Source organism: Bos indicus x Bos taurus, chromosome 4 (genome assembly GCF_003369695.1).
Source record: "Bos indicus x Bos taurus breed Angus x Brahman F1 hybrid chromosome 4, Bos_hybrid_MaternalHap_v2.0, whole genome shotgun sequence".
NCBI classification, from domain to species: domain Eukaryota; kingdom Metazoa; phylum Chordata; class Mammalia; order Artiodactyla; family Bovidae; genus Bos; species Bos indicus x Bos taurus.
Window position 1 is genome coordinate 42,710,261 of NC_040079.1, and position 23,845 is coordinate 42,734,105.

At 50.4% G+C, this 23,845-nt stretch overlaps 1 protein-coding gene across 14 annotated transcripts in view; it reads right to left on the reverse strand.

Annotated features, from left to right (window-relative positions):
- CAMK2B (calcium/calmodulin dependent protein kinase II beta) overlaps positions 1-22,976 on the reverse strand; it is a 92,315-nt gene extending 69,339 nt beyond the window's left edge. For 5 of the 14 annotated variants that reach the window (XM_027539240.1, XM_027539241.1, XM_027539239.1 and 2 more), the window contains exon 1: positions 22,815-22,975. In XM_027539240.1, coding sequence (XP_027395041.1) covers positions 22,815-22,879 — 65 coding nt within the window. In that variant the 5' untranslated portion in view covers positions 22,880-22,975. Of the gene's footprint in view, positions 1-22,814 lie in introns of all 14 variants that reach the window. The other 9 variants (XM_027539250.1, XM_027539252.1, XM_027539248.1 and 6 more) reach the window with 4 other exon arrangements.
- Positions 22,977-23,845: the final 869 nt, after the last annotated feature.

The following is a 23,845-nucleotide window of genomic DNA, read 5'->3' on the forward strand; positions in this document are numbered from 1 at the left end:
ACAAATTCTAAAGTTTATATGGAGAGGCAAAAATCACTTCTCAACCTTTTGGTTCAGATCAAGTATGGCAGACAGAAAGGCAAAATACCCAGAATAGCCAACATAATATTGATGAGAGAAGAACAAATGTAGAGGATTTATACTGTCCGACTTCAAGACTATAAAGCTATGGGAATCAAGACAGTGTGATTTGGTAAAAGAATAGACAGTAGATCAATGGAACAGAACAGACAGCCTAGAAGTAGGCCCACACAAACACAGTAAACAAATTTTTGACAAAGAAATAAAGGCAATTCAAAGAAGAAAAGACTGTCTTTTCAAAAAATGAAGTTTGCTATGGACTGAATATTTGTTTGTGTCCATACCCTCCCCATCCCCCACCACCAAATTCATATGTTGAAATCCTAACCCCAGTGGGATGGTATTAGGAAGTGAGGCCTCTGGGAGGTGATTAGGTCATGACAGCACAGCCCTCATTAACAAGACTAATGCTTTATAAAAAAGACTCCAGATAAATCTTTCTACCCCTTCTGACACAGGATAAAGATGACCATCTAGGGAGCAAGTTCTCACCAGACTCTGAATCCGCCAGAGCCGGGATCTTGGATTTCCAGTTCCTAGAACTGTAAGAAATAAATGTGTGTTGTTTATAAGCCACCCAGTTTATGGATGCTATAGCCAGGCTATAGCAACCTGAACAATCTGAAACAGTACTGGAGCTAGTGAACATCCAGATGCAAAAAAACTAATCTAGACACAGACCTCACACCTTTCACAAAAAGTAACTCAAAATGGATCACAGACCTAAATGTAAAATGCAAAACTACAGAAGTCATAGAAGATCTCATAGGAGAAAATTTAGGTGACCTTGGGTTTGGCAATGATTTTTTCAGATAAAACACCAAAAACATGATCCATGAAAGAAAGAATTGATATGATAAGCTTCATTAGAATAAAAAACTTCTGCTCTTTGAAAGATGAGTTAAGCAAATTTGCAAAGCACATATTTGATTAAAGACTTGTATACAAAATATATCAAGAACTCTTAAAATGCAATAATAATAAAACAAACAACCAAACAACCTGATTAAAAATAGGCCAAAGACTTTAACAGACTCCTCACCAAAGAAGGTATACAGATGGCAAAAAATCATATGACAAGATGCTCCTTATCATATGTCATCAAACGCACATGAAAACAACAATGAGATACCACTACACATGTATCAGAATGTAGAAAATCCAAAAAACTGCTAACACCAAATGCTGGTGAGGATGTAGAGTAACAGGAGCTCTCATTAACTGCTGGTGGGAATGCAAAGCAGTGCAGCCACTTTGGAAGACAGTCTGGCAGTCTCCAAAAAACGAAACCTACACTTACCATATGATCCAACAATCATGCTCCTTGGTATATGTCCAAAGGAGTTGAAAACTTACGTCCACACAAAAGCTTGCACACAAATGGTTATAGTAGCTATAACTGCCAAAACTTAAACGCAACCAAGACGTCCTTCGTAGAATGAATGGGTAAATGGACATCGTTGGGATGTCCTAACAATGAAGTATTATTTCTCTCTAAAAAGAAACAAGCTATCAAGCCAGAAAAAGACATGAGGGAATCTTAAAAACATATTACTAAGTGAAAGAAGCCAATCTGAAAAGAGGACATACTGTATGATTCCAACTACATGACATTCTGGAAAAAACAACATTATAGAGACAGTAAGAAGTGGTTGTCTGGGACTCTGAGGGTCGGGGGGTGGGAATGAACAAAGGAGCACAGAGGACCTGAAATGCTGTAGTGACAGGCACACGACATTGTATCTTTGTCAACCCTAGAGCTGTGCGACAGAGTGAGCACGGCAACTGCGGACTTCAGTTAATATTAACTGCATGCTTTATAAAAAGCATCCTGAGCCGTACTGGTCACCAGCTGTAACAAGTGTACCACGTCCCAAGGGAGATGGTTATAGGAAAGGGAATTGGGGCCCGGCTGTGAGGTAAATATGGAAACTCTCTACTTTCCATACAATATTTCTGTAAACATAAAACTGCTCTAAAAAAGAGTCCATTCAATCTTCTTTTGAAGTATAAAGAGGAAAATTAAGTATTTTTATGACAGACATTGGGGTTGGGGGATTTTTTTAACCACATGTGGAAAAGCCTAAGGAAAATACCAGTATATCAGTCACATCGAAACCTTGACACTCCAGCGTGACCGAGGACCTGCACAACGTGAGAAGGCTGCTTGGGGCTGTCATAGACTCTCCAGCCCCGACAGCTCCCAGGACTGCCCTCTACAGTTTCCAAAGTGTCTGTCCCCTGGCTCTCAGGACCCCCGTGGAAGATGGGAAGGGTGGGGCACCAATGCCTTGCTGAGCCCGTGGCACTGTGGGTGGCAGAGGTGACCGAAACGCAGACCTCCCTTTGATTTTCCCTCATAGCTCAGTTGGTAAAGAATATGCCTGAAAGGCAGGAGACCCGGGTTCGATTCCTGGATCGGGAAGATCCCTTGGAGAAGGAAATGGCAACTCACTCCAGTATTCTTGCCTGGAGAATCCTATGGAGAGAGGAGCCTGGCAGGCTACAGTCCATAGGGTTGCAAGAGTCGGACACGACCGAGCGACTAAACCGCCAGCCAGCACCGCCGCCCACCCTTCCTGCACATTCACCTACCAGGTGCCCTTTGTTGGCTCTGAAAGAAAGGGGGTTGGGTGGGGATGCGTGGAATATTCCATCGAGGGCAGAGAAGGAGCAGGAGAAGCTGCGTCTGGGAGAGGAAGGGCTGGGGGTGTGTGGCCAGAGCCGAGGCTCAGGGGCTGCCTTCCCCCCGACTCTACCCAGGGGTCTGGCTCACAGGCCGGCTCTTACTAGCTACACAAAACCAAATGTTCTGGTGATGTCAAGCTTGACCTGGGTGTATTTACACCACAGGAATGGGGAAGCAGCATGGCTCAGGATACCCCCGGCCCTGTTAACACTGATCAGCTGTCCCTAGAGAGGGGACTATGACAGGGAATGCCACCGCTCCCCTCCTGCTCTGTGGATGGTGTGGAATGTGGGGAAAGGGGTGGGCACCGCTCCCCTCCTGCTCTGTGGATGGTGTGGAATGTGGGGAAAGGGGTGGGGGGGATGAGGTCCTGGCCAGGCCAGAGGCCTCCTGAGGGCAGATAGTCCAGGCTGTCCCAGGACAAGAGAGGGCCCCAAGGTAAGAGCTGATCTCCGCCAAGGGCTCCTCTCAAATCCAACCTGTCATATGCCGCCTCGGTGGGCACCCGCCATTCCTGGGCCTCTTATGGGATGAGGCTCACGCCTACATGCTCCTTGCTCTCGCCTACCCCACCTCCCCTTCTCTGTGTTGGTGTCTGACCCTCTCCTTCTCCCTCTTTCTCTCAGGTACAATCCTTAGCAGCAAGCTCCCCAGATGACTCAAGTTGAGGGTTTGCATTAAGCAAAGACCAAAACAAGGACAGAGGAGGGATAGGATGAAGGGAGGCCCTGGACCACCTTGGACCCTTTGATGCTTGGGGCCCCCTCCTCCCACCAGGCCAGGGCAGAGCCTGCAGTTTGGACCTGGCCTTGTGCCCTGCAGTGACCTCTGCAGAGGGTGTTGGGGGGAGCAGGTAATGGGAGAGTTAAGGCCCACTTGATGCATGGTGGGGGGGTTGGGCATGTGCTGACAGGACAATAGGAGAAGGAGCAGGAGGGGTAAGCAAGGCCTTCTGCAACTGCACAGCTCAGTATTGGAGGAGGAGGCACCCGCATCTCTAGAATTCCTCTCCTGCCCACACTGAGAGGCCTCAGCCCGGCCCGGCCCACCCACGCCCAGGCCCTCTGTTCATCAGCTTCAGGGTAGCTGAGCCTGAAGACTGACCAAGGTGGCCTCATCAGCCCACGGGTCACCCGGAAAAACCATCTCATACCTGAAGCACGAGGTGAACTCAGGGACAAGAGAGCAGTGGCTTTGGTTTCATTTCTATTCATGTTTTCGCCACCTGAAAGAACTTCCATTTCATCTTCTGTGAGCTGCCTGCTTAGGTCCTTCATCCATATTTCAGTTGGAATTTTAGCTCTTTTCTTATTGACCTGTAGGACCTCTTTATATGTGAAGGCAACCCTTCCTCACCACATGCAGCCTCCGGGGCCCACCTGCAAGGAGCAGGAGACTTACTACACGCTTGGGAGAAAGGTAGCAAGGCACATTTTTGTCGGTCCCTGAAATAAATTGGGATGCTTCAAGGGCAGGGCTTGGGTCTGCACTTGTTGGCCCCTAGAATCTCGATGGCACAGGATTCCAGCTTGTCAAGGGAAGCTGGCCACAAGCTGCGGGCAGGGCAGTAAGAAGCCACATCCAGGCCTGGAGAGGCCTGGGGCCTCCACCGCCTTGTGTGCAGGAAGCACCCCACTTAAGGCTCTCGTCCTGGGTCTCTGGCCTCCTCTCCTTACTCCCGGCCCCACGCCCCACCTGGGGTACCTGGATGTCCCCCTCGAGTGCCCAGCAAGCAGAAGTCAACTCACCCTGAATTATCAGACACCAGTGACCATAGAGGTTCCCAGAACCATTATGGACTTTTCACCTGTTTTCCATCAGAAAAACCAGCTCAGAGAGAGGGCCCTGGCCCTACCTGGACACCCACGCCTGCCCTTGGTCTAGCCATCTGGGGTGCTCTGGACAGAGGCAGGGTGTCACATCATGGGCCTCCCTTTCACTGACACTTGGACAGAGAGGGCCAAGTTGTTCCACCACCAAATAATTGTAAACATTTTGGTATTTTCAGAAGCATTGAACATATTATGGGAAGGAAGTAAAAGTCCCCTTGATTGTGAAGATGACCAAACTGTGTGGCCATGGAGGTGTCAGTGAGGAGGCTCTGGGGAGCTGCCTGCCCGCCTCACCCCACAGATGCAGAGACCTGCTGCCCCGGGAAAGGGGTTCTGTGGTGGGGGGTGTACATGCAAACCCTGAGGAGAAAAGCTCACACCCTCAGGTTTCTGGTTCAAAAGGAAATCTGAATTTGAGAGTGTCAGAACCCTCAAGGCTAGAGGCTGAGGCCTTGTGTGCCCCCCAGAAATCTCCATGGTCAGCAGCCCTCCACTGATGGCCAGGCCAAGTGGGCCCAGGAAGGTCCGGCAGAGGCACCAAGGAAGCTGGTACAGGAGTTTCCGATGAGAAGCAGCTCACATCTGCCCTGCTGGGGTCCCGGCCAGCCCACCTGCCCACCTCAGGCTGCCTGTCCTGATCTGGAGACACTGACATCACTTCAGGGCCACTGCGCTCTTAAGATGCCTTTATCAGAACCTGAGCCCAGGGCCCTCTCCAGCTGTGCCTCCATCTGCTACCTTCATGCTCAGGGGCCACCCTGGAGGGCCATGGAACCCGGCCAGCATCCCCAGAGCTGGATGCACCCAGCACCACTGCAAGGGCCGGTACAGCCCAGAAAGCAGCCCACGTGGCTGCCCTCCCTGCGTGACCGTCGACAGACCAAGGGCCGATTCAGAAGCCATGGGACCGCTGAATGCACACACAGCCGCAGCAGCTGGGACCATGTTCCCAGCCTGGGTCTGTGAGCCAGCGGCCCACAGAGCAACCTTCAAAAGCAGCTCTTCAAAGCCACGTCCGCCCCACTCGTCACAGTGCCAGGCAGTCACCGATGGGGACAGAACTGAGTCAACCCCCTGGGGGCCTGAAATTACTGCTGAGGCTGCGCAGCTCACGGAGGACAAGCAGGAGCAGATAAGGGAGGAGGGACAGCGACTGGAAGGTTCAGTGGCCCTGGCGGGAAGCAGGGCATCTGGGCGGGCATGGGAGCAGCACCGCCTGCCTGGACAGATGCTCTGAACACAGACGGCAACTCACCACCCACGGTGGCCCAGACCCAACAGGATCTGGAACTTAGGAAGATGGGCTTCGTGGCCATTTGATTCCTTTTTCCTGGAAGGGGTGGGCATATCCATTAAAGCTCTAGGGACTTGTTTTTCTTTTATGTTTCGGGTCAATCAGACTTCATCCTCCTTAGGTTGTATTCTCCAGGAACGCAAATACCTGTGTGATTGGCTCACAGATGCCCGAGCATCTGACAGGTGAGCTTTGCGGCAAGTCTCAGAGGAAGGAAATGGGATTTCCACAGAGTCAATTCACGGAGCCACAAGGGACCCCAGAAGGTCATTTGACCCAAACCTCCTGGTTTATCAGGCTTCCCTGGTGGCTCAGACGGTAAAGAATCTGCCTGCAATGCAGGAGACCTGGGTTCAAACCCTGGGTCAGGAAGATCCCTGGAGGATGGCAACCCACTCCAGTATTCTTGCCTGGAGAATTCCAGGGACAGAGGAGCCTGGTGGGCTTCAGTCCATAGGGTCGCAAAGAGTCAGATATGACTGAGAGACTAAAACTTTCACTTTTCATTTTCCTGGTTTATAGAGGGGGAAACTAAACCCAGAGAGATTACACGGTGGCCCAAGCCACACAGCCCAGTGTTGAGAAGTCGTGGCCAGTGGGAGGAGACCATGCATTATGTCCTTTAAAACAGCCGCGAGGCCCAAAGTGTCCATTGACAGGTGAATGGATAAGCAAAATGTGGTCCATCCATACAATGAATATCATTCAGCCTCAAAGAAGAAGGAAATTCTGACACGTGCTACAACATGCGTAAAACCTGAGGACAGTATGTTGAGTGAAATAAGTCAGACACAAAGAGGCAAATGCTGTGCGCGTCCACTTACATGAGATGTTCAGAGCAGTCAAATTCAGAGACAGAAGGTAGAACAGGGGGTGCCAGGGGTTGGGGGAAAGGGAAGTTTGTGATGTTTAATGGGGACAGAGTCCATTTTATCAGATAAAAATGTTCAGGAGATGGATGGTGGTGATGGTAACACCACAACAGGAATATACTGAACACCGCTGAACTACACACTTAAAAATGGTTAAGATGGTAAATTTTGTGTTATATATATTTTACCACAATAAAAAAAAGGAAGACTGGTAGGATATGTAGCTGTATGTCTAAGAAATCACTAATAAAAAAAATAAAAGAGACTGGTACTTGTCCTGCTAACTTTAAAGTCAAATTTTCAAAAGGAGTGCCTTTAGAACCACGTGCCATACCTTACCTCTGCTGACAAACAAGGAACATTTAGAGAAAAAAAGCATAACAACCCCAGACAGAAAACCACGAGCTGAAAGGAACAGCTGTGACCGGCTCAGTGCTGCCAGGCACAGACAGGGTCCCTGATCTGTGGGCCAGGCCAGGGCAGAGACGACCCAGTGGGCAGGAAATGCATGCCTTGCCCGTGGATGTCCTCCTTGTCCCACCTGGCCTGGAACCACCCTCCTTAGTTTGGGCACAGAAAAGCGGCTGGTCCACAATGCCAACTGCACTGCATGGTGTCCTGGACAGCCCCCTCTTCGGCTCTGGGCTGTGTCCTCCTTAATGGTCACCCTGGCCCCTCCTCCCAGGCCCTGGCCTCAGAGACAGTGCAGAGAAAGCTGAAGCACCAGAGGCCTCCAGACTGGGCATGGGCTCTGCCCTCTCTGCCACGTAGTCAGCTCCTTGCACTGTGTGACTGACCTCACAATGACACACCCCCTTCACAGATGAGGAGACTGAGGCTCTGAGAGGGGACCCTTCTGCCCAGGGGTGCAGCACCAACCCACTATCCCCAAGAGAATACACTCGTGACTGTCCCCTCCTGTTGGTAAGGACCCACTTCAACGCCCCTGCCACACAGAGCCCAGGCCTCGGTGTCCACTCACCTGGGAGCCCCAGACTGACTTAGGCACAGTGGAACCTGGAGATTGTGCAGGGGTTCCACACAGATAGCACCCCAATGGGGAAGCAAGGTGAAGACCCCGCACACTCCAAGAGGTGATGCGCAGAAGTCCCCAGTGAAAGCAAGACCCAGACCCCCACCTAGTGCCTGTACTGACCGTCGGGGCTGGGAGATGCAGGAGACGGGAAAGCAGAGGGGACTGAAACTCAGATGACAGCTCAACCCGGCGGAGGAGCCTGAGAACGGGCAGGCCAGAGAAGGCAACCTCAGGACGGCCTCAGGAGAGACCCCTTTGTTGTGTGACCACTAAGTTGCATCCAACTCTTTGTGACCCCATGAAATGCAGCGCACCAGGCTTCCCTGTCCTTCACTATACCCCGGAGCTTGTTCAAACTCATGTCTGTTGAGTCGGTGATGCCATCCAATCATCTCATCCTCTGTCGTCCCCTTCTTCTCCTGCCCTCAGTCTTTTCCAGCATGAGTAGGCTCTTCGCATCAGGTGGCCAAAGTATTGGAGCTTCAGGTTCAGCATCAGTCCTTCCGATGAATATTCAGGGTTGATTTTCTTGAGGATTGACTGGTTTGATCTTGCAGTCCAAAGTATTCTCAAGAGTCTTCTCCAGCACCATACTTCGAAAGCATCAATTCTTCGGTGCTCAGCCTTCTTTATGGAGAAACCCTGAAGCATCCTTTAAGTAAGGAAAGGAGAGGAGAAGGGAAATGGATGGACCAACCCAGCCCCCAGTCCCTGCTCCACAAGGTCCACCAGCAAAATGAAGGGAATGCCCAATGGTCTCCATACCAGGAAGAGCCTGTACACAGATGAAGGAGGAACGGAAGAAAAGTCTAAACTTGAAGCAGAAAAGATAGCTTAACTCCCACAAGACAGGCTGTCCTAGGCCGTATGTCCCTCAGGCAATCAGTCAAGATGAGCATTTGTTCATGGGTCAGAAAATAAAAATGCAAGTGTACGAATGTGCCCACTCTCAGGCCACAGAGGAATCGTGAAAAGCACCGCCTTTCAGGCACCACAGTCAGCAAGCTGGAAGTCTCTCTGCTGCTCCATGGCCCCGCCCAGACCCGAGGGGCCAGAGACCCTCAGGGAAGGAAGGGGCACAGATGAGGGGACCCTGGAGCCCACTCCACGCTGGAATGACAAGACTGCCGGGGCCCTGGCCTCAGCACCCAGATCCCAGTCCAGGAATCATGGATGGTACAGTCCCAAGGGGACCACTCAGGACAGAAACAAGTAGAGCCCCAGCACACGGATCAACACCAGGGCCAGAGCTCTGAAGCCAGGGCACCTACTGGTCCCTCAAAGTGGAACCCTGAGCTTGAGGTGTTCCAGCAGGGTCCGTCCCCGCCTGGTCTCCACAAAGAGTGGGAGGACACTCACCCCGTGTGGCACCTGGCCTCTGGATTCCCAGCCGAGCCCTGCTCCTAGGGACTCCCAGCTCCTGGACTTCTGGGGCCTTCCTCGGCCAGGGATTTGGGGATGAGGCCAGCAGGGTTTACAGCCTGCCCTAGGGGTGCCCCAGGGGACAGAAGGAGTGGGAGACATGGGAGCCTGGAAAACGGGCCAAGGAGAAGAGAAGGAGGTAAGGAGAGGTGAGGGGGAGGACCAAGGCAGGAAGGAGGAGCACAGGGCAGGCCCAGAAAGGAGGCAACTAGACTTCCCGGAATCACAGAGCCGGGGATTTGGGGTTTGGGCTCCACCCCTACTCCAGCCCTTCCCATCACTGCCAATCGCACTGACAGCCTGTCCTCCTCCTCCACCCTCACCCATCACCCCACCCACTGGGACCCACCCTTCCTGCTCCCAGAGGAGCCTCACCCTCCAGCACCCATCCGGCATAACCCTCCTCCCCCAGTCAGGGCCAGGTGAGAGATGAGAGGATGGGACCTTCAGGAGCTGTGTCCAGGGGCACGGTCTGGGTCAGGGGTCGGGCTGCGGTGCGGCCTCTTGTTGCTCATCATGGCCTTGTGTCCACTCTGAGACCACTCTGGACCCAAAGCCAGTCCAGGCTGTGGGAAATGAAACACCAACCAAGACTTGGCAGAGTACGAGGTGAGGTCTGTGGGTCTCCCCTCCCAGCCTCTCATCCCCCACTGTCTAGCTCATGCCAGCCTCCAGCTCCCAGGCAGCTCTCAGTTGCTTCTGGGCATGCTGACAGGTGTCCCGGGGTGAGATGGCGCCAAGGTTGGGGTAGAGGGAGCCGGGGGATGGTACACTGTGTCTTGGCCATGGCGTTGTGGGCCCTGCCCTCAGACACCACAAGCTGACTCATAAGGTACTCCATTTCTTTTTCTGCACGAATAATTCTCCATTGTGTGGAAATAACACATTTTCTTTATCCATCCATCAGTTGATGGACATTTGGTTCGTTTCTACTCTTTGGCTATTGTGGATAATGCTGTTATGAACAAGTTTTTGTGCGGATGTATGCTTTTTTCTCCACAAGATATCAAATATATTAATATTTCCCTGTGCTATACAGTAGGTCCTTATTGTTTATCTATTTTATACATAGTAGTATGTATCTGTTAATCCCACACTCCTAATTTATCCCTCCCCTGCTCCTTTCCCCCTGGGTAACCATAGGTTTGTTTTCTCTGTCTGTGCATCTGTTTTGTAAATAAGTTCATTTATCATTTTTTAAGATTCCACATATACCACATAAGTAGTATCACATGATATTTGTCTTTCTCTGTCTGACTTCACTCAGTATGATAATCTCTAGGCCCATCTATGTTGCTGCAAATAGCATTATTTCATTCTTTTTCATGACTGAGTAACATGCCATTGTACATATGTACAATATCTTCTTTATCCATTTATCTGTCAGTGGACACTCAGGTTGCTTCCAAGTTTTGCCTATAATGAACAATGCTGCTATGAACATTGTGGTGCATGATCTTTTCTAATTAGAATTTTCATCTTTTCCAGATACATGCACAGGAATGAGATTGCTGGATTCTATGGTAACTCTATTTTCAGTTTTTTAAGGAACTCCATACTGGAAGAAACACAAACTGGAATCAAGATTTCTGGGAGAAATATCAATAACCTCAGATATGCAGATGACACCACCCTTATGGCAGAAAGTGAAGAGGAACTCAAAAGCCTCTTGATGAAAGTGAAAGTGGAGAGTGAAAAAGTTGGCTTAAAGCTCAACATTCAGAAAACAAAGATCATGGCATCCAGTCCCACCACTTCATGGGAAATAGATGGGGAAACAGTGGAAACAGTGTCAGACTTTATTTTTCTGGGCTCCAAAATCACTACAGATGGTGATTGCAGCCATGAAATTAAAATACGCTTACTCCTTGGAAGGAAAGTTATGACCAACCTAGATAGCATATTCAAAAGCAGAGACATTACTTTGCCAACAAAGGTCCGTCTAGTCAAGGCTATGGTTTTTCCTGTGGTCATGTATGGATGTGAGAGTTGGACTGTGAAGAAGGCTGAGCGCCGAAGAATTGATGCTTTTGAACTGTGGTGTTGGACAAGACTCTTGAGAGTCCCTTGGACTGCAAGGAGATCCAACCAGTCCATTCTGAAGGAGATCAGCCCTGGGATTTCTTGGGAAGGAATGATGCTAAAGCTGAAACTCCAGTACTTTGGCCACCTCATGTGAAGAGTTGACTCATTGGAAAAGACTCTGATGCTGGGAGGGATTGGGGGCAGGAGGAGAAGGGGACGACAGAGGATGAGATGGCTGGATGGCATTGCTGACTCGATGGACGTGAGTCTCAGTGAACTCCAGGAGTTGGTGATGGACAGGGAGGCCTGGCGTGCTGCGATTCATGGGGTCGCAAAGAGTCGGACACGACTGAGCGACTGATCTGATCTGATCTGATACTGTTCTCCATAATTGCTGCACCAATACATTTCCACCAACCGTGTGGTTCCCTTTTCTCCACACTCACTCTAGTATTTATTATTTATAGACATTTATTTTCTGATGATGGCCATTCTGACTAGTGTGAGGCAATGCCTCACTGAAGTTTTGATTTTTTAACAAGTTGTGTGTATTTCTGACTGTGCTGGGTCTTCCTTGCTGTTCAAGGGCTTTCTCTGGTTGCAGTGAGCAGGTGCTACACTTCTCTTCTGTGCATGGACTAGCGTCAGTCGTTTCTCTCTTATTGTGGAATACGGGCTCTAGGGTGCATGGCTTCAGTAGCTGTGGCACATGGGCTCAGGAGTTGTGGCACACAGGCTTAATTGTCCCATGGCATGTGGGAGCTTCCTGGACCAGGAATTGAACTGTGACCCCTGAGCATTGGCTGGCAGGTTCCGAAAGTCCCTTTAGCTTTGGTTTGCATTTCTCTAATAGTTAACAATGTGGAGCATCTTTTCATGTGTCTACTGCCCATCTGTATGTCTTTGGGAACGTGTTTTCATATCTCTTGAGTACATACCTAGGAAGGGAACAATCTGAGACACTGTCAGAATGTTTTCCAGAGCACCTGCACCATTTTACATCCCCACCGGTAACACATGAGGGTTCCAACTCCATATCCTCACCAACACTTGACATTGTCTTTTTTATTCTACTCATTCTAGTGGAAATGAGGTGGGATCTCAATGTGATTTTCATTTGCATTTCCCAAATGACTAATGATGTTGAGCATCCTTTTGTATGTTTATTGTCTACTGGTATATCTTCTCTGGAGAAATATCTTTTCTGGTCCTTTGCCCATTTTTTCATTAGGTCATTTGTCTTTTTACTGTTAGGTAGTAAGCTCTTAAAATATTTTAAATACAAGTTCCTTATCAGATATATGATTTGCAAATATTTTCTCCCTTTCCATGGGTTGTCTTTCCACTTTCTTGGTGGTGTCCTTTAAAGCACAAAAGTTTTTATAATGTTAATTAAGTCCAATTTATTTTTCTTTTGTTGTTTGTGCTTTATGGTGTTGTACCCAAAAAAACCATTGCCAAATCGAAGTTCACAAAAATTGACTCCTAAGTTTTCTTCCAAGAATTTTTTGGTTTTAGCTCCTACAATTAGGCCATTTTGAGATAAGTATGTTGAGCATCTTTTTGTGTGCTTACTGATCACTAATATATCTTTTTTGTTTTTATTTTTTTTAAAGTTTGTTTATTAATATTTATTTATTTTTGGCTGTGCTCGGTCTTTGTTGCTGCAAGGGCTTTTTCTCTAATTGCGGCGAGTGGGGGCTACTCTCTAGGTACAGAGTATGGGCTCCTCGTTGCGGCGGCTTCTCCTGTTGCAGAGCACAGGCTCCAGGTTGCTGGGGCTTCAGTGGTTGCAGTGATGGGCTCATACGAGGTGCAGCTTGTGGGCTCCAGAGCTCAGTAGTTGTGGCACACAGATTTAGTTGCCCCATGGCATCTGGAATCTTCCCAGACTAGTGATCAAACTCATGTCCCCTGCATTGGCAGATGGATTCTTTGTCAATGGGCCACCAAGGAAGCCCTATCTACTTTCGTATCTGGCATTAGATAGGGTTCCAACTTCATCCTTTGGCACGTGGATGCCCACTTGTCCACTGGTTAAAGGAACCATTATTCTTTTTCCATTGAATTGTCTTGCCATCCTTGTCAAAAAAAATCAACAGACCATAGATATATGAGTTTATTCTAGACTCTCAGTCCTATTCCACTGATCTATGTGTTTATCCTTTAGTCACACTATCCCCACATTTATGCCAGACAATATCTGCTCTGACTTGATTGGTATAACAGTACAGTTAGTTTTGAAATCAGGAAGTAGGAATCCTCCAACTTTGTTCTTTTTCAAAATTGTTCTGGCTCTTTTGGACCCCTTACATTTCCCTACAAATTTAATTTCTAATTTTTTATTCCTTTTTAACAAGTAGCTGGAATTGTAATAGGTACTACATTGAATTCATAGATCAGTTTGGCATATACTGCCTTTTTAACAATATTAAGTCTTCAGTTCCATGGACATAAAACATCTTTCCATTTATCTAGATCTTGAATATTCTTCAACAGTAGTTTGTAGTTTTCAATGTTCAACTCTTGTATTACCTTTTTAAAAATTTCTTACTATGTATTTTATTCTGTTAAAATATGAATTTTCTTTACTAATTTTATTTTGGGGTTGAACATTGGGAGTGTAATGAAACATATTGGATTTTTGTATCTTGATCTTGTATCTTGCGATTTTGCTAAATTCATTTTTTAGTTCTAACAGCTTTTCAGGGATTCCTTGGGATTTTATCTATACAAGATCACGGTATCTGTAAAAAGAGGTAGTTTTACCTACTCCTCTCCTATCTGGGTACCTTTTATTTCTTTTTCTTGCCTAAGTGTCCTGGCCAGAACCTCCTGTACAATGTTGAATAGAACACTCTTTTCTTGATTATTTCTGGTCTTAGGGAGAAAGCATTCAGTTTTTTGCCATTAAATATGTTAGCTGTGGAGTTTTCATAGAGGCCTTTTATCAAGTTGAAGAAATTCATTTCTAACCCTAGTTTGTTGAGTGTTTCTAGCAGGAAAAGGTATTAGATTTTGTTAATGCGTTGTGTCTGCATCTATTGAAATGATCATACACTTTCTTTGTTTAATCTGTTAATCTGGCATAACACATTGATTGAATTTTGTATTTTGAACCAACTTTTTATTCCTGGAATAAATTTTGCTTGCTCATAATGAACCCTTTTTTATGCTGCTAGATTTGTTTCACTGGTGTTTTGCTGAGGATGTTGCATCTGTATCCAAAAGGAATATTGGTCTGTAGTCTTAAGATGTCTTTCTCTGGCCTTAGTATCAGGGTAGTTACTGGCTTCACAGAGTAAGTTGGGAAGAATTCCTTCCTCTTCTATTTTTTGGAGAAGTTTGTGAAGGATTGGTATTAATTCTTCTTTAACCATTTGATAGAATTCACCAGTGAAGTTATCTGGACTGAAGGGACTTTTTTGGGGGGACATTAAAAATTTATTAATTATTCACTTTAATTGTTACAAGTCTATTTAGAGTCTCCATTTCTTCTTGAGTCAGTTTCAGTTGTTTGTCTTTCTAAGAATTTGTCCATTTCATCTAGGCTACCTTTCGCTTGGTACACAGTCATTCATAGGACTCCCTTATCAGCCTTTTATTTCTATAAGATTAGTTGTAATGTCCACTCTTTCATTCCCGATTTTGGCAATTTGAGGTTTCTCTCCTTTTCTTGGCCTGACCACTGTTTTTATAACTACAACCTTCCTGCTAACTGGTATTCTTGAGTTTCCTTAATCCAAAATCTGAAGTATAAATCACCTTCTACCCCATCACACAATTTGTTTAGGATTTACCACCTGTTTCTCCCATCAGTATAAGCAGGCACCCTCAACTGTGTTCACTGTTTCCTAAGCATGCAGAAAATGCCTGGCAAATGATACGTGTGCAGGCAGATTTGCTGGATGCATGAAGGAATCTGAAGTAAAGCAAAATAAACCAGGAAAGTTGCAAATAGTAACAATAATAATAACAGGAATGATCTTAAAGCTCTAAACATGTGAGTTCCAATAGAGTAACCACTGCTGGTGTGTAGCCCTAACAGCCTGAAATGTGGCAGATCCATGCTGAGATGTGCTGTAAGTGTAAAAAGACTCAACAGATTTCAAAAACAATATGTTTTTAAATTTGAGATAGCTTAACAATAATTTTTGTATTGGCTATATGTTGAAACAATATTTTGGATAAACTGAGTTAAATACATACACTACTAAAGTTCTTTTCACCTGTTTCTTTTTAGGTTTTTTCAAGTACCAGAAAATTTTGAATTACACATATGCCTGACATTTGTGGCTCTAGTTTTGTTTCTTCTAGAAAGCTCTGCTCCAGATGACTTGGATAGGGTCAGGGGGTAATATCGAGTGTCTGAAAAAAGGAAGGCAAATTCCAAATGCGTGGTCAAGTAAGGCTCTTACAGAGCCCAGGGAGGGAGCGGGCGCAGGCACCTGGCCTTGGGCACAGAGGCCCCTTGCAGGGTCTGAGTCTGTGCTGCCCACTGACCACCACTGAGGGGCAACCACTCTCCTCGGGTCTGATTCAGCAGGTCTGGGGTGGGGTCTACAGGCAGCCGGGGGCTAGGATGCACCACCCTAATCGCCTTCTTCAGCAGGTACTGCTCCCAACTAAACCAGGACTCTTCACCCGGAAAGCCCCTAACAGATGTCTCAGATCAAACCAAGGGCTTTGAAAATCAGGCTGCACCTCAGTGTACAAGAACAAAAGCCACATGAAGAACTTCACTAAGAAATGGGCGAAATGCTTCAACCCCTTGGCATCCAGCTCTGTGGCCAGCACCCAAGTCATGCCACCCTTCACCAGGTGACAAGACAGGTGACCACTCAGGCCAGGCATCTGAGACACCCAAGGCCACCAGCACCGCCTGCCCCCAACCACCTGAAGGGCCCCCGTCTTTTACTGGGTGACAGAAGCCACTTTGTCGGGCACCACTATGCACTAGGCATGGTTCTAAGCCCTGGAATTCAGTGTGGGCTGAGTGACAGGGAGGCAGGAACTGCCCTTGGCTCTTCAACAGAAACAGGCACCAACCTGGATATGCCCAACACCATGGAGGATGTTACATCCAAAAACAGGACACCTTTCCGGTTTCGTGGGAATGATCACAGCATCTCCTCCCCTCAGGGCTCACTCGCTGTTCATAAAGCAGGGAAAAAAGGTGGTTCTCAAATTAGGCCTGTAGAACAGCATGGTTTATGTATCCTCCAAAAAATGTTCTTAAATCTATGCCCAGCTATTGCCAATCTGTTCCTGAATTCAACAAAAGCTTGTATCTGGCTTAACAAAGAAGCATAACTTTAGTTATTTTAGGATCATTATGTCAATGCAAAAAAAAAAGAAAAACAGTCCACCAGGAGTTTTGGCTACTGAACGACCTAGTGACCCTCTAACCTAGGAGACAAAGGCCACCCAAAAGTTATGAACCTAGGAACACCACTAGCTGCCAATAAGGATGTTTTCATTTTAAATAGATTCAGATCTTTATATGAATAAAATATACATTTCTCTGTAACATGCCAATATGGTAATTTTTGGAAAACCAAGTTGATACATAATGCATTTTTACATTTCTACACTAACAAAGTGACTTGCAGCTGTGAAAGATGCTTTAAAAATAACTAAATCGGATTCCATTTTGAGGCAGGGAGAGAGAAGGAATTAAAAATTTTGAAAATATATTTGAGATCTCCAGAAAGGCCTCATCTCTTGCCTTGGACCAGGTGGCCTCAGAGAGCAGTGGGAGGGACAAGATGTTTCCAGGGAGCAGACGCTGTTCATGTCACCTCCACTTGGTCTTTCTTATTAAAGCACTTGATAAATTCCAGGCAACTCAATGTGGACTCTCTAAGGGAATCATCTCTGATAGAATTTCACTTTAGGTAGAAGAAAGAAAATCCAACATTGCATCTCTCTTGCCTAGGCTCTTGGGGGATCCTTCAGATAAAAAAAAAAAAAAAGGAGAGGAATACGTTCTTGGCTTCTTTTTGATCAAGACCCCTGTGCCCCAACCCAGGACCCCACCGAAAAGTGCTCCTTCATCCACCACGATCATGCCCTCCTCATAACCCTGGGAGCCCCTGTTTCAAACACAGCATCCTCTCTTCCCTCTGTCTTGCTTGTCAGAGAACGGGTCTCCATTTGGGGTTTTAAAAATAAGGCCACCATATATACATCCATCTCTTGATTCTAAGAGAACTGGCAGGCACTTATCTGTAAAAAAAAGTCTCTGACATGACGGATCATCATGAAAAAGTGTTAGAAGCAAACAAACTGCAGAATCACATATATGGTGATTCCATTGTGTTTTTAAACCATATATATGTGTGTGTGTAACGTATATGCATGTATACAAATGTGTACATATATATATATATACCACACATATCCTTATACTAACATTAAAACAGGCAGTCCAGGTTCCTCTGTGGAATGAATAAACTTGAGGGTGAAGGAGTCACATTTACTGCACATAGTTATGTATTGATTTTTCTTTTAAGATATTATCCCTGTTGTCTATTTAATCATTAAAATCAAATAAGACTTGCTGGCCCCAAATGGGGGTAGAGTATTGGTTGTCACAGAGGGACAACCATAGGAAATGATGTCTTTATAAAAAGGAGCCATAGGGCAATGCCTTGTGCTGGAAAAGCACAAAGAGGGCTCAGTGAGCAGCCTGTTAAGGACAAGTGAGACCCTGAGGAGCCCAGGGGCAGAGTGGACCATGAGTGGACAACCGGGCCATGAGTGAGAGAGTGCAATAATTGCCTTTTAAAAACACAGAATGGCGTACGGTCACAAGCTTCTGAGAGAAGCAGAAAGTAGATTCTAGTCAACAGCCTGGACTCAAACCCTAGCCCCGTGTGGAGTGTCTCTGAGTCTCAGGCACCTCTTCTCCAAACTGGGAGTGATCACGGTACCTATTTCACAGATCAAGCACCTTAATGTAATAAGCACCATTTAATTGCTAGCGACTGTTACCAGGAGAGAAAGAGTGCAGGTAGCAAGCGCAAGATATATTCTTAGCTCTCAGCAAAGTAGGTTATGGTATAAAAATACCGTTCAATAGTAACTAAACTAGCCTCACCTTCATGTGCATCTCACAGCAGCCTCAACATGTGCGACTTCTTCTCTAAATACCCTACATTAGGCATCTGGACTCCGACCCTGGGGGCCACCCAGCAGGCAGAAGCCACTGGCAGGGTCACTCACCCCCTCCTCACGCGTGCAGGAAACTCCACTGTGGGCAGGCCAGACACCCACCCGCCTTTGTGTCAGATGGTGCCCAGCGACAGGGGAAGACAGAAGCAGGGAGAGGCTAGGTGGGGGAGGAGCAGGAAGCGGGCATGAGAACCTCTCCAAGGGAGTGGCCAGGGGGATGAGCGTGGGGCCATCAGAGGAGGGGGCAACAGCACTGGCAAAGGTCCTGGGGCAGGAAGTACCCGATGTGCGTGAGGGCGGGAGAAAGCAAACATAGTGATGAGTCCTCCACCCGAGTCCTCTCTTCCTGGCAACCAGGCTTTGGCGCTCAGGAGGCTCACCATCGATTTGCTCTGAATTTCCTGAGTTTATCTATTAACCACCAAGCAGGCTGGTGGCTAGTGGAGAGGACATCAAGAAAGCACGGAAGGTGGATGGTGATGACCCTCCCCCTGAGGGGTCACACCCCAGGACAAGATCTGCTCTCCCCCAACTGGGGCACACTGGATAGAGTCAAGGACACACCAAGGTCAGCTCGGGGCCTGCCTGAGGTTCGGCGGAAGCTGGGAAGGACAGGGGTGCCCTGGACTGGGAGTGGGGGCTTTCCTGGCTGACGGGGGCATATTGTCCACTCTCTCTGAGCTGCAGTTGTGTGTCTATAAAATGGGAAGGGGGAGTATGAGGGGGGGTTCCCGAGCAACTCGAATCAAATAAAATCAGGCGTTCAAAGTGATGCGCCACTTAGAGGTTGTTACAATGGGGCTCACCTTCTCTCAAGGGGAGGGGTCCACGAACCCCTGAATTACATCCAAAGCCATGTGGGAGCTGCTTTCTCCTGGAGAGGGGGATCACTCAGATTTTAAAGGGGATGACTCCCCAGAGTCTAAGCTCTGGGAGCCTAAACACAAAATGCACAAAATTCCTACTCAACAAACAGCCAGACAAGGAGGTCAGCACCAAGCCCAGGAAAGGGGCTGTGGGGGAGTGGGCCCAGGGGAGACACGGAGAATGTCCAGACCCCCACTGGCACCCCCACCACCAGAGCCAAACTCTGAGGAAACCCTCGCACCTGGGCACCAGCAAACCCACGGTGGGACTGGAAGAAACACTGGCAACACGGAGATTGCCACGAGGAGAGGAACACGAGGTACTACAGGTATTACGGTCACTACACAGAGCAGCAGCGAAAGGCCAGACAGCGTCCCCACACACAGATGCCCAGAAGACTAAGCTGCGGGAAAGCGCAAGTTTCCAGATGTTTATATAAAGTTAAAAAGAAAGCACCCCCAAAGAATCCTGTATGTTAGTTGTGACTCTATCTGTGTGCAAATGAACCAAGAGTCTAAAAGGATAAATCTGAACACATCACAGTTGTTGGCGGAGAATGGTTACTTAACATTTCTTGGTAAGGCTTTATTTCTGATGTCTTTTTTAAAGAACTCTAAAGGACAGGGAGGCCTGGGGTGCTGCAGTCCACGGGGTTACAAAGAGTTGGACAGGACTGAGCAACTGAACTGAACTGAAAGCCAAAATGACAAAAGAAGAAACAGTTTCCAATTCCAGGTAGAAGGGATACAAGTGTTTATTTTATTACTCCTGGAAGTTCTTTCCATTGAAAAAAATCTATACAATATGAAACATTTTTAAGCCATGTTGCTGGCCAGTTCAGTGTTGGGCTGAGTGTTCCCGCAGCCTTGATCTATAACTGTCTGTAACTTAAAGCCAAAGTTAAGGCTCTTTACCTGTATGCTGGTGTTGGAGAGCCGTGCCCTGGCCAGGCAAGGAAGGGCAGAACCCCAGAAAACAGCTTTTGCTGGCCCTTGAACCCAAAGCCCAGGCCCCCAAGGGCCGATCCCACACAGAGACAGTGGCGGGCGGTGGAGGGGACGACAACTTAGAGAAGGGACGGGGCAGGAAGGGGACAGTCCAGTGGCCATGTCACGCGAGCAGCTGTGGGCCTGTGGCCCAGCCCTTCCCGGGCAGGGAGCTCAGTGTCGCCTGACTGGTGCCAGGGGCTGCATCTTTAAATAAACTTGGACTCATCCACCTGGACCAGGAAGCAATACCAACTGAGCGTCGGGCAGGCCAGGCATTGTCAACAACCGCCGACATGGCCACTGAGGACCCCAGCCCTGGGTGGAGGCGGTGGCCCCAGTGCCTGACCCTCCATCCTGACACCTGCCCCACTGCAGCTCCCCCTGCACTGGCCCGGCCTCCTCCCCACCCAGTGGGGCTATGAGAGGCCCCTGGGCATCCCTCAGTGGGCCTGGTGCCTGGAGGCTCTGCCAAGGGGTGCTGGGCCAGCCCATGGGATGGGGTACCTTCCCCTCCTCTCCCAGGCCCCTGGTCCTCCTCAACAGCCACGCTTCCTCACCTACTCAAGCCTCAGGCCCCGGCTCCCTTTCCACAACGGCTCACACTCCTGCTGACAGGAGGGGAGCCCGGCTTCCACTGCAGGGTCTACCCCCCTCTACACCCTCCCTGAGGGCAATCCCAAGGACTTCCATCCCCCAGTGTTGGTGTGGATCGCAGCAGCCAGGATAACCAGTTGTGGCCCCTGGAACTAGAGCCCTGGGGTTGGGACGACCACCCTGCAGGGCCGCTGGCCCAAAGAGGTTCACAGAAAAGTGAAGGAGCGGTCCGTGGAGCCAGCTTCAGGCAGAGGAGATGGGGTGAACGGGAAAAGGCACTTCTGCAAAGGGGACGCAGGGTGCCTGGCGTGAGGGCCTGGGCACAGAGGAACAACAAGAAGGTCCTCTAGAATGGGGTGACCTTCCTCCCACTGCCGCCCCCTGCTTTGTCCCCATCTGAGAACCACCAGCCCATCACCCTATCCTCACAGGCTTGGTCCCAGACAAGCCCTGGAAGCTTCCTAAGGGCCTCGGGTGTATACACAATCTGGGTGCTGGACCCCTCCCCCGCTTCTCTGCTCTGCTCTCCAGGTCCCCCTGCCCTGGGGACAGGCACTCAACCAGCCCCCACCTGAGGGCCGAGGAATTTCTGAGTCCCCAGCGCCCAGCCTCCTCCGACCCCATCATGGGCTTCCTCCATTCCATTCCTTCACTCCTCAGCCCCACAGGCCTGACTGCCATCCTCCCCCACGTGCAGGGAGAGCTGGGGAATTCACACGCCCCCACACTCCTCCCAGCTCTCACCCACAATTATCAATGATCAGCATCCCTCGCCAACACAAGGTATCACCACAGACGTTTCTTAATAAAGAGGGAAAAAGGGATCTGCCGCTGGAGGTGTAAGAGGAAACCTCACCAGCGCCCCCACCATGCTAGAGGGATGGGGGAGGATGGAGGAGAGTGGGGTTCTGGCCGCCGCCAGGCTGGAACCGAGGGATTTCAGGAGTTCTGGAGCCAGACCAGGAGATGCCAGGTGAAGCCACCTTGATTCACAGAGTGGAGACTCCCAGGCTAGAGAGGAGCCCCCGATCAGATTCGGGGTAGAGCCCGGCGGCAGAGCCCCGACTAGGGCCCTACACGGCTCACATCGGTGAGCAGAGCCCAGGAGCCACCTGTTCCCTCCACGAGGCCCGACCTGAAAAGAGCCTTCAAAGTCCGTCCTGTTGCCTCCCCGCAAATAACTCTGCGGAACTGCGCCCCCTCCCACCCCCACGACCCTGAAGGCCATCAAGTTCCTCATCTTCACCCCTGTGACCTGATCCCAGCTCCCTGACCTCAGCCCCCAGCTCTCCAGACTCCTCTCTCCAGGAGGATCTGGGGGGAAAGCCTTCAGAACCCCAAATCTCCTGAGGACCCACAGCACAGGCTGTTCCCACGCGGCGCGGAGCGCAACGGGCACCCCCCGCGTAGATGAAGCCACGCGGAGAAGCAGGCGCAGAGCAGGTCCCGCCGCCCCCGCGCCCGGCCGCCCGGTGGGGGTGGGGACAACGTGGCCCGCTCCAGGGACGACACTCCGGGCCAGGGCCGCCCCCTCCCCCGCGCTCTAGGCCCAGCGGCCGAAACCGCGCGCGGCTCCTCTCTGACCTCCCGCCGCCAAATGCGTCACGTCTGCCGGGCGCTCCGGGGACACCTGCTGCCGCCCCCGCTGCGCCGAGCCCCGCGCCTCGAGCCGGGGCCTCCGGTCCGGCGATCGTGCCGGACAGGGCCCAGTAGGGCCGCACGCGCCGCTGTCCGGCGGCCAGGCCCCGAGGCTCGGGGGTCGAAGCCGCGCGGGGCCGTGCGCTCCGGGCCCCGAGCCGGGAGCAGCCAGGGGCGCGCGGGGCCGCAGTGCGCCCGGACCCGGCGGCGCAGAGGGTCTGGGTCTCCAGGATCACCGCCCTCGGAGCTCAGCGCCCTTCGGGGTCCCCGGCTCGGCCCGCACGCGCCGCAGCTCTTACTTGCCAATATCCTCGTAGAGCTGGTACTCGTCGGTGAAGCGGGTGCAAGTCACCGTGGTGGCCATGGCGGCGACGGACGGGCTCGGCGTGCGCTCTGCTGCGCTCGGGCGGCGGCGACTCCGGCTCCCGCTCGCGGGCACGGCGGCGACACGGGCGCGGGCGCGGGCGACACCTCGGCTCGCGGCGCCGAGCGGGGGCCGGGCTGGGCTGCGCCGGGCGGCGAGCGCACGCGAGATCTGCGCGCTCCGTCCCCGCCAGGAGCGCGCCGCACACCTACGCGCGGGGAGCGCGGGCGCCGCTGTCACCGCCGCCGCCGCCGCCGCCGCCGCCGCGCCCGCCCCGCCCGCCGCTCCTTGCACGCGCCCCGCACCCGCATCCGCGCCCTGCATCCGCACACGCACTTGAGCCCTGAGCCTGCACCTACACCCGCACTCGCGCCCTTCACACGCTCTCGCACCAGCTCCTGCTCCCGGCATTCGTACCCGCACCCTCTCCCTGCACTTGCTGCGCTGGCACTCGCACCCGCGCCCAGGCGCCTGGGGCCACGCACATGGGCAACCGCTGGCTCCCTGAGCTGACTTCTCCGCTGCCTCCTGGCGACTCCCTTGCCGCGCGCACATACACAGGGGACTGCACGCAATGAACCCAGCCGCCTTTCTCCTCTGAAGGCCTGCTTCGACCTGGACCTCAAGAGGGGACGCAGGTGCACATGGGGAGGGGGGAGAGCCCTCCCTCCACAGACTCCTAACACCCCCACGAGGACATGCACAGGACCCCTCCTGCCCGGCCCGGGTCTCCACCACTCCACACACCACACCGTCCAACCTCCCTGGCAGAGAGCCACCCAGGAGCCTCCCAAACCAGGTGTGCACACTGGGAACACACAGGGAGTTCTAGATGAAAGGGTAGAGGCTGCCTGCTCCCCCGCAGTCTAAGCCCCTCCCTCTTCCTAGCACTTGGCACTAGGGGCTGGCAAGCAGAGGTCCCAGGAACAGACATTTCCTATTCAGAAAGAGGTCCCTGAATCGGGG